Raw genomic sequence first — 13268 nt, 5'->3', positions numbered from 1 at the left:
TTTTTTGTGCGTGGCAGTTTTAAGTTATTAGTTTTTAAAATCAGTACTTTTTAATGGAAACAACTTGACCAAAAATCTGTCACAGAATGTTGAGACCCTTTAAAACAAAGTTTAATGAGAAAAAAAAATCTGAATCTGAAGTGTGAAATACTTCTGGATTTAATTATTTTTGTCTTCTATTACATATTACAGGTCCTAGTTACTTGTTTCTGCATTTCTTTTGTAAACAAACATTCTTATCTTCTAATTTTTAATTTTTTTTAAATTTGGCAGATAGTTATATACAGAGAAAGAGAGGGAGAGAGAGAGAGAGAGAGAGAGAGAGAGAAAGAGAAAGAGAAAGAAAGGTCTTCCTTCTATTGGTTCACTCCCAAAATGGCCGCTATGGCCTGCATTGTGCCGATCCAAAGCCAGGAGCCAGGTGCTTGTTCCTGGTCTCCCATGGAGGTTCAGGGTCCCAAGCATTTGGGCCATCCTCCACTGCCCTCCCAGGCCACAGCAGAGAGCTGGACTGGAAGAGGAGCAGCCAGAACAACAACCCAGTGCTCATATGGGATGCTGGCGCTGCAAGTGGAGGATTAGCCTAGTGAGCCACGGCGCCAGCCCCTACAAACATTGTTATCTTCTAAATAAAACATTTGAATTACATTTGATTTGATATCTGAGTTGGATTATGAATTTTTAAGTTGATTAGAAATCATCTTGTTCCAGTCTCATTAAATAAGTTGACCACATGCAAAAACTGAGCCTTTTCTTTTATTCTAGCACTTTCTTGCATTTGAGAGCTTAAATATATGCCAATCACTTAAATCAAATAATTCTGTTCTTAAATCCTTGTGTCTTCACTGTTAATAAGTAACCGTATCTTTGTTGTTAGGTTATTAATTTTTCATGAATTGTCCTGAAGGATTGTTCTGGAGAAGGCTCTGAAAATATAGAATGTTCTAGAAGGATAATGAGGACCTTCTCAGTTCTCTGGGACATGATTCCTCAGAGAATTTAATTTGGAAGAGGCATCCTTGGGGACTAATTGTTTGAACAACTCAGTGAAGCACTTTGTTATTCATTGTTGGCTAAGTGCCCAGCCATAGCATCCCTTATCTGGGAGAAGAAGTCTCTTCTGGGTATTAATGTTACTGTCGAGATATTAAAAAAAGCCATTACCTGACTAGACAGGAGCCATATTAAAGCAGTCATGTAGAGCCGGCGCCGTGGCTCAATAGGCTAATCCTCCACCTTGCGGCGCCGGCACACCGGGTTCTAGTCCCGGTTGGGGCGCCGGATTCTGTCCCGGTTGCCCCTCTTCCAGGCCAGCTCTCTGCTATGGCCAGGGAGTGCAGTGGAGGATGGCCCAGGTGCTTGGGCCCTGCACCCCATGGGAGACCAGGAAAAGCACCTGGCTCCTGGCTCCTGCCAGGATCAGCGCGGTGCGCCGGCTGCAGCGGCGGCCATTGGAGGGTGAACCAACGGCAAAGGAAGACCTTTCTCTCTCTGTCTCTCTCTCTCACTGTCCACTCTGCCTGTCAAAAAAAAAAAAAAAAAAAAAAAATTCAAAAAAAAAAAAAAAAAAAAAAAAAAAAAAAAAAAAAAAAAAAAGCAGTCATGTAGGCTTTTAAAAGATCCCAGAAACACATTATTTAGTACCACACACCATTGACTAAAAATACTATAATAGTTTTATTCCATTAATTTTCTCAGGAATCATAATAGCCAGGATTTAAATCTGTTTGACTCTTGATGTATGTTATCAATGCCAGCTCTCAAATTTGATGATTTGCAAACACATCAACTGTTTATTCATGAAGGCAGCTATGGGCCATCCCATAGTCTAGACTGAAAATCTTTTTGAAATTCTAGATCGTCACGCTCTGCATTGACAAAACGTGATGTATCCCTGTGTGAAAAAGCATTTATATCCTCAGAGACTGCAAATGCTCTTATCTTTTCTTTGCAGTCCACATTGGTGGTGTCAATTCTGACTTCTCTTCATTCACCTTTAGAAGGTAAGAAAAGAATGTATAAGAGTGGACTGGAAAAGATGAAATAGAAACTTCAGGTAAAACATTTACAAAATTCTCCACTGCTGTTATAATAGGACAAGATAGGCTTAATTAGAATGAGTTATGTTTTAAAGAAGCACAATTTATCATTTGCTTTCGTATGTTTGATGATGAAACCTCTATGGTTAGGATAGCATGTGCATTTTCTCTGCTTTACAGAATATTATTATAATAAATATAATGACCATAATTTTCTGATAGATAATCTTGTGATAAACACATACTCAAGAGAGCATTTGTATAGTCCAACATAGCAACTAGATTGCTTTATATAGTTTAGAAAATCCAACAATTTTTTTTTTTTTTTGACATCAGAGTAGACAGTGAGCGAGAGAGACAGAGAGAAAGGTTTTCCTTTTCCATTGGTTCACCCCCAACGGCTGCTGCAGCAGGTGCGTTGCAGCCAGCACACTGTGTTTATCCAAGCCAGGAGCCAGGTGCTTCTCCTGGTCTCCTATGCAGGTGCAGGGCCCAAAGACTTGGGCCATCCTCCACCGCACTCCTGGGCCACAGCAGAGAGCTGGACTGGAAGAGGAGCAACCTGGACAGAATCCAGCATCCTGACTGGGACTAGAACCCAGGCTGCTGGCGTCACAGGTGGAGGATTAGCCTATTGAGCTATGGCGCTGGCCCTAAAAATCCAACAATTTTTAAAAAATTTATTTATTTATTTGAAAGGCAGATTTACAGAGAGGCAGAGGCAGAGATAAAGTCTTCCATCTGCTGGTTCACTCCCCAAATGGCTGCAACAGCTGGAGCTAGGTCAATTGAAACCAGAAGCCAGGAGCCAGGGGCAAAAAGCCAGAGCTTTTTCTGGGTCTCCCAGATGGTGCAGGAGCCCAGGGACTTGGTCCATATTTTACTTCTTTCCCAGGCCATAGCAGAGAGCTGGAACAAATTGGAATGCCCAGGCTACCCTATGGGAAGCCAGCACTGCAGCGGGTGGACTTATATGCTCTGCTACAGCGCCAGCCCCCCAGTGAAGACAATAGTAAGGATTTTTATAGCTCTTTATAAATTGCTAGCTTGTATATGATGTTTTTAAATGTTTTGGTTCGGTGTAGACATTTTATATCTGTTGTGTTTTTTATTGTCATAGTCTATCAGTATACATAACACATTCCTGTACATCTGTCATCACTACCTCTCTCTTAAGCTTTTTCATCATCATAACTGGAACTCTATGTCTTTTCAATGATACTGTCTCCACTTCCTCAGCCCTTTGTGACCACTGCTGTATGTCTGTCTCGATGAATGTGATTGCTCTTAGGCACCCAATGAAAGTGAAGTCATAAAATGTGTCATTTTGATGTGTCTTATTTCAATCCTAGGTATTACATATGTATCCAAGGTTCATCCATGTTGTGGCATATATCAGAATTTTATTCATTTTTAAGGATAAATAATATCCCACTGTATATATGTATCACAACCTACTTATCCACTCATGAGTTGAACTTTTTTGTTGTTTCCAGTTTTTGGTTACCTTGAATAGTGCTGTCATGAACAACAGTGTACAAATATGTGTTCCAATATCTGTCTCCTAATTTTTTGTGCATATGCCCCCAAAATTTTTATAAGTAAACCAATAGCTTCTTATTACGAAATGTGGAAATTTACGTTCAGAGAAATTTAGTTTCTTAAATTCATAAACCTGTACACATTCCTTACTAGAAATGGTATTTTACTGTCTTTGTGAATAAAAGTTATAAATTATACAAGATATAGGAGCTGCAGAATCTCAAAAATTGCTAACATTTATTTCAGTCTTTCAGATAATTACTCACATATATTTTCTCATTATAGGGAATGAAACTGACACATTACATTGTCGGCTCAGTTGATGTCCTAAATTACAAAAAAAAAAAAAAAATCCCTTAGATTACATTTAGTCTGACTGATAAATTTCAAGGAAAGGACTGAGTTGTGGAGAAAGATGGATAAGGATTTCCCTTCAGTAATATGAATGGTAAAGGCAAGGATAGCCTGCATAATTACATGTGATTGTGGTCTATTCAATCCATCAACCCAGCAGGAGTGTTCTTTTGATAATTAGAGAGAAGAGGGAATTTTGGGGAAATTCATGTAACGCTACTTATAAACGTCTGGCACTAAAGTTACATGGGAAAGTAGAGTTGATAAATGGTATTTTTAATTTATGTAGGGTTTGTTATAGGCCAGATCATTTTCTGTGATCTTTATTACATTACAATTTAATTCTTAAAAACCATGCTTTGTATTAGATACTGTCATTTAATGATACAAATGAGGGTGAGTAATTTGTGCAAGGTCATATAGTTGACAAATACAGATTCTGAGGCACAAATCCCAAACCAGAATGTGGAACCTGATCTCTCAAAAGCTACACTAGCTTAGGTATCCCAGGCCATCCTTGCCAAATTACAGAGGAAAACAAGACAAAACTGACAAGGACTCTCTGTGAGAAAGGCAATCCACTCTCTGTGATTATTGTTTTTCTGTATTTGTTCCAAAAGAATTTCCAACCACATGTAGGTTACAAGTAGCATTTTTACTTTACTAAAAAGAAATTGATTTTGGGGGCCAGTGCTGTGGCACAGTGGGTAAAAGCCCTGGCCTGAAGTGCTGGCATCCCATATGGGCACTGGTTTCTAGTCCAGCTCTGCTATGGCCTGGGATTCACCTTCTTGATTAAATTTATTCTAAGGTCTTTACATTTTGTTGGTATTGTGAGTGGTACTGATCTTACAAGTTCTTTCTTGGATATGACACTCTGTTGATACATAAAAAGGTTATTGATTTTTAATGTTGATTTTATAGCCAACTACTTTTCCAAACTCACTTATGAGTCCCAATAATCTCCTAGTAGAATCTTTTGGTTTCCTTGTATATAGAATCATGTCATCTGTAAACAGGGATAACTTGACTTCTTCCTTTCCAATTTGTATCTCTTTGCTTTCCTTTTCTTGCTTAATGGCTCTGACCAGAATTTCCAGGACTGTATTAAATAGCAGTGATAAAGTAGGAATCCTTGCCTGGTTTGAGATCTGAATGGAAATGCTACCAACTCTTCCCCATTCAATATATGCTGGTTGTGGGTTTGTCATATATTGCATTGATTTTGTTAAGGAAAGTTTCTTCCATGCACAATTTGCTTAAGGATTTCATCGTGAAAGGATTTTTTATATTATGAAACACATTCTCTGTATCTATTGAGTTTTTTTATGTTTTATATTCTTCAATTTGTTAATGTGATATAAAACATTTATTAATTTGTTAATTGAACCATTTCTGCATACTAAGGATTAATCCCTCATGGTGTGGGTGAATTATCATTCTGATGTTTTGCTGGATTCTATTAGCTAGTACATTATTGATGATTTTTGCTTATGTGTTCATCAGGGAAATTGATCTATAGTTTCTTTGTCACATCTTTTTCTGGTTTAGGAATTAAAGTGATGCTGGCCTCATACAAGGAATCTGGGAGGATTTCTTCTCTTTCAGTTGATTTGAATCTTTTGATAATAATAGAATTATTTATCTTTAAAGTTGTGGTAGAATTCAATAGTCAAGCCATTCAGTAAGGATAATTTTTACTGATTCTGTCTTTGTCTTGGTTGTTGTTCTACTTAGGTTTTCTATGTTTTCATCATTCATTTTTGTAGAATTTATGTGTCCAGAATCTATTGCTTCTAGATTTTTTTCAATTTATTGGCATATAGCTGTTTTTAGTAATGCCTGATGATTCTTTTTTGGTTCCATTGTATCCATTGTAACTGCTCCCTTTTCATCACTGATATTATTAATTTGGGTTTTCTACCCTTTTTTGGGTAGTTGGGCAAATTTTAATTGGTGTTTTGATTGTTTTTTCTTCAATTAAATTTTATTTATTTCTTCTCTAATTTTAATTGTTTATTTTATCCTATAAATAAGTTTAGTTTGTTCTTGCCTTTGAATATTTTATTTGTTGCTTTTCTGATTTCATATGCAGGCACTAATTGCTATAATCTTCCTGCTTAAAAGAGCTTTTGCTGTATCCCATAAATTTTGATATGTTGTGTTTCATCTTGATTCATTTCTTGGAATTTTGAAAATTTTTCTTTGATTTATTCTATGATCCACTGTTCATTCAGGAGCATATTGTTCAGTCTCTATGCTGTGTGTTTGTATATTTTTCTAGAATTTCTTAACTGGTTAATTTCCAGCTTTATTCCATTGAGGTCAGAAAAGATACATGGCATGATTTCAAATTTTTTGTTGGAAAATTATCTTGCCTTATGGTCTAGCATATGGTTTATCCTACAGAAAGCTCCCTGACCTGATGAAAAGAATGTGTATTTTGTAGTTGGGTGATGAAATGTTCTGTAGATATCAATTATATGCATTTGGCCCACAGTGTAGATTAGCTCTATTGCTTTGTTGCTTCGTTGTTGATTTTTGTTCCAGTTGACATTTCCAGGGATGAAAGTGGGGTGTTGAATTCTCCCTTTATTATTGTATTGGTGTCTATGTCTCCTTTATATCCATTAATATTTGATTTAAGTGACCATCCCCTGGTACTGTGTTCATACATATTTACTATAGTCACATCTTCCTGTTGAATTGATCCCTTGATCATTACATAATGTCTGTCTCTTTTAACAGGTTTTTATTAAAATCTGTTTTCTCTGGTATTAGGATGGCTGCACCTGCTTGTTTTTGCTGCTATATGCTAAATCAGGCTGATCAATACAAAAATTATATCTCAGCCAAAAACGTATATTATTTAGGATAAACTTGTTTCAATGATAACAATTCAGAAGCCCAGGATTTGGAAAGATCATAAAATTTCTAGTAAGTAATAAAGGGCAGGATATGATTTTCCCAATGACTGATCCTGAGTCAACTAATATTCTGATTTTAGTATAGAATTCCTTCAATTATAAGAAAATTCTTGTGAGTATAGAATTCCTTCAATTATAAGAAAATTCTGTTTAAAGTCTTTATTTTTCATATTCTTAATTTATCCTTCATTAGTCATAATCAATTATAAGCAAATTTTAAAAATAGAAAAAATGTCTATGCAGTGCTTATCTACATTGATTTATCCATTTTGTCTCTAGTAATCTAGTAACCTAGGTGTGATTCAGTGTTTTTTTTTGTGTGTGTGTGTGTGCGCGTTTATGTGTGTTGTCAAAAAACCCATACTGCTTATACTGACTGTCAGCTGGGAATAATTTAGTAGATTATCTCTTTTCAGTAGCTCTCAGATGAGCTTTGAAATGGAATTTAATGTAATGAAGTTTAGTGAGCATTTAATGAACACTCACTGCAGGCCTGGTTCTTTAATTGCTGTGACTGAGTTATTTTTAGTCTATGATCTCATGGTAAAGTATCTCAGAATGGCAAGTATCTGTATAACAGCATATAATTTTTGTTCCATATATCAGATATTATTTAATATAACTATGTAAATAAAGATATTGTCCATGAGGTTGTTGTCATGGAAGATTCCAAAGACCCAAAAAAGCCTTCAAGAAACAAAATGATGTATGATGCCAAAAAGGCCATCTTGGCAAGAGATATTCTGGAGAAAATAGCTTTCTATTTCTTTAAATAGAAAAATGTAGCTCATTGATATTGCTTAGAGCTGTTCATATGAAAAGAACTAAAAAATATCAGCAACATCATCACCATCATTTATAATGTTTATATTTTAAAAATTAATACACATGTTGTTCTTGTACATTTTAGGAAGTACAGTGCACTCCTTAATATATATTTAATATACATATTTACATCAATATATGGAAATATATTGCATAAACTAGTAAAGCAGTCCCCTAGCCTTTATGCATTCTATTTGTTTGGAACCTACCAATTCATTTTTCAGCTTTTTATGCAATATGTTTCAGTTGTTACTCCACTGTGCTGTGGAGCAATAGAAGTTGTTTCTATTTGATAATATTTTGGTACCTGGTATTAAATCTCTATTTATACTCCCCCCACCAAACCTTCTAGATCTCTAATAACCACATTTTTAATTTTAAAACAATCAATTTTTTTCAGACATCCAAATACAAGAAAGTACATGTGATTTTTGTCATTCTGTGTCTGGCTTATACCACATAAAATAATGATATTCAGTTTCATCCTTTTTTTTACTGGAAATCATGACATTTGAGAAAGCTACTTGGCCAGCACCATGGCTCACTTGCTAATCCTCTGCCTATGGCACCGGCACCCCGGGTTCTAGTCCCAGTTGGGGCGCCTGTTCTGTACAGGTTGCTCTTCTTCTAATCCAGCTGTCTACTGTGAGAAGGCAGTGGAGGATGGCCCAAGTACTTGGGCCCCGCACCCGCATAGGAGACCAGGAGGAAGCACCTGGCTCCTGGCTTCAGATTGCCGCAGCGCGCTGGCTGTAGCAGCCATTTGGGGGGTGAACCAACGGAAGGAAGACCTTTCTCTCTGTCTCTCTCTCTCACTGTCTATAACTCTACCTATCAAATAAAATTTTTAAAAAATGAAAAAAAATGAGAAAGCTATTTTCTGGATGAGAGTAGATATTTCTCAGATCTAGACAACCCACTTAAATCTACCAGCTAGAATATGAAAGTCTCATCACTTTGATAGAAATAAGAAATCTGTGAAAATGAATAGAGTAGTTATGGGAGGAGACTCTAAGCCCTAATATTCTAAAGAGCTACTCTCTGTGAGGCTCCAGAGTGGAAATGTTACTGAGTAAGGCACTACATTTTTGACATAGAGCTTGTGATCCTCCCAGGGTTAATATTGTTGTCTTTGTTTGCAGGCTTTGATACCCAAGCTCAACACCTTCAGAGCAATAATGGAAAATAGGAACAATGTGACTGAGTTTATCCTTCTGGGGCTCACGCAGAACCCAGAGGGGCAGAAAGTTCTATTTGTTATGTTTCTACTCATCTATGTTGTGACAGTTACGGGAAATCTTCTCATCGTGGTGACAATTATGTTCAGCCAGTCTCTGGGATCCCCCATGTACCTGTTCCTGGCTAATTTATCCTTTATCGATACTGTCTACTCTACAGCCATTGCTCCCAAAATGATTGTAGACTTGTTCTATGAGAAGAAGACCATTTCCTTCCAGGCATGTATGACCCAAGTTTTTCTAGAACATTTATTTGCAGCTGCTGAAGTCATTCTTTTGGTGGAGATGGCCTATGACAGATATGTGGCCATCTGCAGACCTCTTCACTACCTGACCATCATGAATCGGCGTGTGTGTGTTCTCATGCTGCTGGTGGCCTGGACTGTAGGATTCTTCCACTCATTGGTTCAACTTCTCTTTGTTTATCAGCTTCCTTACTGTGGCCCCAATGATATTGATAACTTCATATGTGATATGTATCCCTTGTTGAAACTTGCTTGCACTGATACCTACCTCATTGGACTTTGTATGATAGCTAATGGAGGCGCAATTTGCACTGTCACCTTCTTCATTCTCTTAGTTTCCTATGGGGTCATATTACACTCCCTTAAATCTCATGGATTGGAAGGGAAACACAAAGCTCTCTACACCTGTGCATCCCACATCACTGTGGTTATTTTATTTTTTGTCCCTTGTATCTTTCTCTATGCTAGGCCCAGTTTGAACCTCCCCATTGATAAATACATAACTGTGGTTTTAACTTTCATAACTCCCATGTTGAACCCTTTCATCTATACTCTGAGGAATGCAGAAATGAAAAATGCTATGAGGAAACTTTGGAGTAAAAAAGTAACCACAGTTGAAAGCAGGCTGTATTTCACTCATGGAACATGATATTCAGTCTCGCACAGAAACAAAAAAGGCTCACTATCCATGACTACAGCTTATTAGCATTCCCTTTGGTTACATAGTCTAGTATTCTGAAGGAGCCATATAAATTAATGTTTTCTTACATGGGATATGTTATTTCCTTTAGAGCCCAAGAGAACTGCATGGGATCAATACCTTCTATGTGCAATTTGAGTGTGAAAAATCTTTGGTGAAAAAAGCTTTTGGTTTATTTTCAAAAAGTTCATAAGTTTCTTTCTTTATTAAATTTTAATTTATTCTTAATTGACAAATAATCCCTTTAAATCCTTAAGTGATTTAATTTGATGTTTTGATCCATGTATATATTATAGTAAAAATCAAATAAGCTGATTAATTTATTCATAACCCAAGTGATTAACCTTTCTTTCAAAAAGTTTTATTTCATTTATTTGAAAGGCAGAGTGAGAGAGAGTGAGAGGGAGGTAGAGGCAGATAGAAAAAGAGATTTTTCCATCTTCCGGTTCATTTCTCAAAGATTTGGCCGGGTTGAAGTCAGATTCTGGAACTCCATCTTAGTCACATATGTGGGTTGCAAGGACTTAAATACTGGGCCATCTTCCTGCATTTTCCCAAGTGCGTTAGCAGGGAGCTGAATTGGAAGGAGAACAGATGCAACTCCACCTGATGCTTGGTATATGGTGCTGGTATTGCAAGTTTTGGCTTTGTCTTTTGTGCCATATTAGCCCCAAATTTTTCATCATCTTTTTATTGGTAAGGATGTGCAATATCTATTTCTGTTTTGAGCCATGGTACTCACCTTGCATATGAAAAAAATATAACCTAATAAATAGTCCTAGAAATTGATATCTTAAATTTTAAATTTTAAAAGGTAATCTTCGGGTAAACTATATCTTCCCTTCTCCATTAAGATTCATTGTCAGGCCGGTGCCGCGGCTCACTAGGCTAATCCTCCGCCTAGCGGCGCCGGAACACCGGGTTCTAGTCCCGGTTGGGGCGCCGGATTCTGTCCCGGTTGTCCCTCTTCCAAGCCAGCCCTCTGCTGTGGCCAGGGAGTGCAGTGGAGGATGGCCCAGGTGCTTGGGCCCTGCACCCCATGGGAGACCAGAAAAGCACCTGGCTCCTGGCTCCTGCCATCGGATCAGCGCGGTGCGCCGGCCGCAGCGCGCTGGCCGCGGCGGCCATTGGAGGGTGAACCAACGGCAAAGGAAGACCTTTCTCTCTGTCTCTCTCTCACTGTCCACTCTGCCTGTCAAAAAAAAAAAAAAAAGATTCATTGTCAATTAACTTTGTACTCAGAAAACCAAACCTGTACTAAGTAAAGATTTCAATAATTTTCACATACACTCGCAAACACACACAAAAGTGTTTGAGAACAAGGTTTTTTTTTTGTTTTGTTTTGTTTTGTTTTGTTTTGTTTTGTTTTGTTTTTGACAGGCAGAGTGGACAGAAAGAAAGGTCTTCCTTTTTCCGTTGGTTCACTCCCCAATGGCCGCCACAGCCAGTGCGCTACGGCCAGCGCACCGTGCTGCTCAGAAGCCAGGAGCCAGGTGCTTCCTCCTGGTATCCCATGCAAGTGCAGGGCCCAAGCATGTGGGCCATCCTCCACTGTACTCCCGGGCCAAAGCAGAGAGCTGGACTGGAAGAGGAGTAACCAAGACAGAATCTGGCGCCCCAATCAGTACTAGAATCTGGGTGGCGGGGCTTCAGGCAGAGGATTAGCCTATTGAGCCGTGGCACCGGCCTGAGAACAAGTTTTAAAGTCAACTCTCATAGTACAACTCACTAAGGACAGAGGTACTACATGGGAGTTAGTGCACAGTGACTCCTGTTGTTAATTTAACAAACAACATTCTTATGTATGATGTCAGTGATCACCCGAGGCTCTTGACTTGAGCTGCCTAGGATATGGGAAATTTAGAATCCACCAACTTTATCTGTATGTAGACAAGGGCAAAAGGAAAGTGGAAATTCTCTCCTCCCTTTAGAGATAAATACATCTTTCTTTGTTAGCCAATTCTTCCCTTTGGTGTCTCACTCACAGAGATCCTTCATGTAGAACATTTTTTGCCAAGTGTCATGGCTTTTCATGCCTTAAATGCCCTCATGGGCTTTTCAGCCAGATCAGGATGTGTTTAAGGGCTGACTCTATGTTATGTAAATAGTTCAACAAATAGTATGAAACACACACACACAGACACACACACACACAAGAGGCTGTTTCTTGACAATAGTGAAGACAAGGATAGCTCAAGTCATCCCATTTCAAAGTGTGAATTTCACTTCTACAGATTTCCTTTTCGGTACTCCAATAGTTCTCACAGACAAGGGAGAAGATATGGTATTTGTCCCTTTGGGGCTTTTTTCACTAAGTATGATGTTTTCCAGATTTATCTATTATGTAGCAAATGAGTGGATTTCATTTTTTACCACTGTGTAGTATTCCATAATGTACATATCTCATAATTTCTTTATCAACTCTAAAGTTGATGGGCCTTTACGTTGATTCTGTTAGGTAGTATATGAAGTATATAAAGTCTCTCAGAATGGTGCAGCTTCTTGTTAGGTAGGAAGTCAGTTATGAGCTTATGTGTGTGTGACATAAAGGCCTAACGAGAAGACATCTATGTCTAGCATATGCATGTGCTGACAATGTTTCAGGGGCAGCCCAGTATGTACATTCTGCCCTGCCCCATTCAACCTGATAACCTGCCAGGTAGAGATCCCCGCCCCTCTGCCTGACAACTCTTCTACAATCTCCCAGATGCAGCCCAGTATCTGCATTTCAAACACCTTGCTCCGGATCCCCATTCTCTAGGGGGTCCTGCTCACCCTTCCTCTGAACCCAGGATGGCCCCAGATAGGCTTCCTCCTGTCTGATACCTTCAAGGGAAAACTCAGATAGGAGCTTCTTAATATTTACAGCCATAAAATCCTTTGTTTCAGGAGGAGATGTGTGAAGACAAAGACCCATCTCCTTAAAAACCCCTGGCCTCAACCGGGCTGCGTGCTCAGCCCTCTGCCTCTCTGCTGAGCTGCCCGCCTGCCTGGCCAGGTGTAATCTCTGCACTCAACCATGTAACCTCACTACTTCCTCCCCCCCGGCCCCCCAGTCCGAGCAACTGCACTCTTTCCCAGGTCCTGCCTGGAGAGGTGCAGATCCGTTCTTACGGATGTCCCTTCCCTAATAAACTTTGCTACTTTTGCTTTCCACTACTCTGTCTCACGCCTGAATTCTTTCTTGCGCAAAGACAAGAACCCTGTATTTCTCTGGTAACAATTCCATGTCTTAGCTAATGTGAAATGAACTACCATAAAAACAGGAATGTGGACAACTTTCATATTTACTGATTTCATTACCCTTGTGTAAATTCCCAAGAGTGGTAAGGCTGGTTCATATTGTAAGTCTTTATCCAGATTTCAGAGTTATCTCCAAACTATCCTCCATGGTGGTT

The 13268-nt window shown here is 38.6% G+C and overlaps 1 protein-coding gene across 1 annotated transcript; it reads left to right on the top strand.

The window, feature by feature from the left end:
• Window positions 1-8824: 8824 nt before the first annotated feature.
• On the top strand, window positions 8825-9819 carry LOC100354842 (olfactory receptor 4A15-like). The gene has a single exon (XM_008272654.4). It carries the CDS (start codon window positions 8866-8868, stop codon window positions 9817-9819), a length of 954 nt encoding a protein of 317 aa, XP_008270876.4. The 5' UTR covers window positions 8825-8865.
• The last annotated feature ends 3449 nt before the right edge of the window (window positions 9820-13268 follow it).

This window comes from Oryctolagus cuniculus, chromosome 1, assembly GCF_051225735.1.
Source record: "Oryctolagus cuniculus isolate XC-2025 breed Fujian yellow rabbit chromosome 1, ASM5122573v1, whole genome shotgun sequence".
Lineage (NCBI taxonomy): Eukaryota > Metazoa > Chordata > Mammalia > Lagomorpha > Leporidae > Oryctolagus > Oryctolagus cuniculus.
Note: the sequence above shows the minus strand (reverse complement) of the source record. Positions and strands in the feature narration are given on the sequence as shown.

Bases quoted from the DNA above. Each gene is read 5' to 3' on its own strand.
- LOC100354842 (XM_008272654.4), top strand. From the start codon at position 8,866: ATGGAAAATAGGAACAATGTGACTGAGTTTATCCTTCTGGGGCTCACG.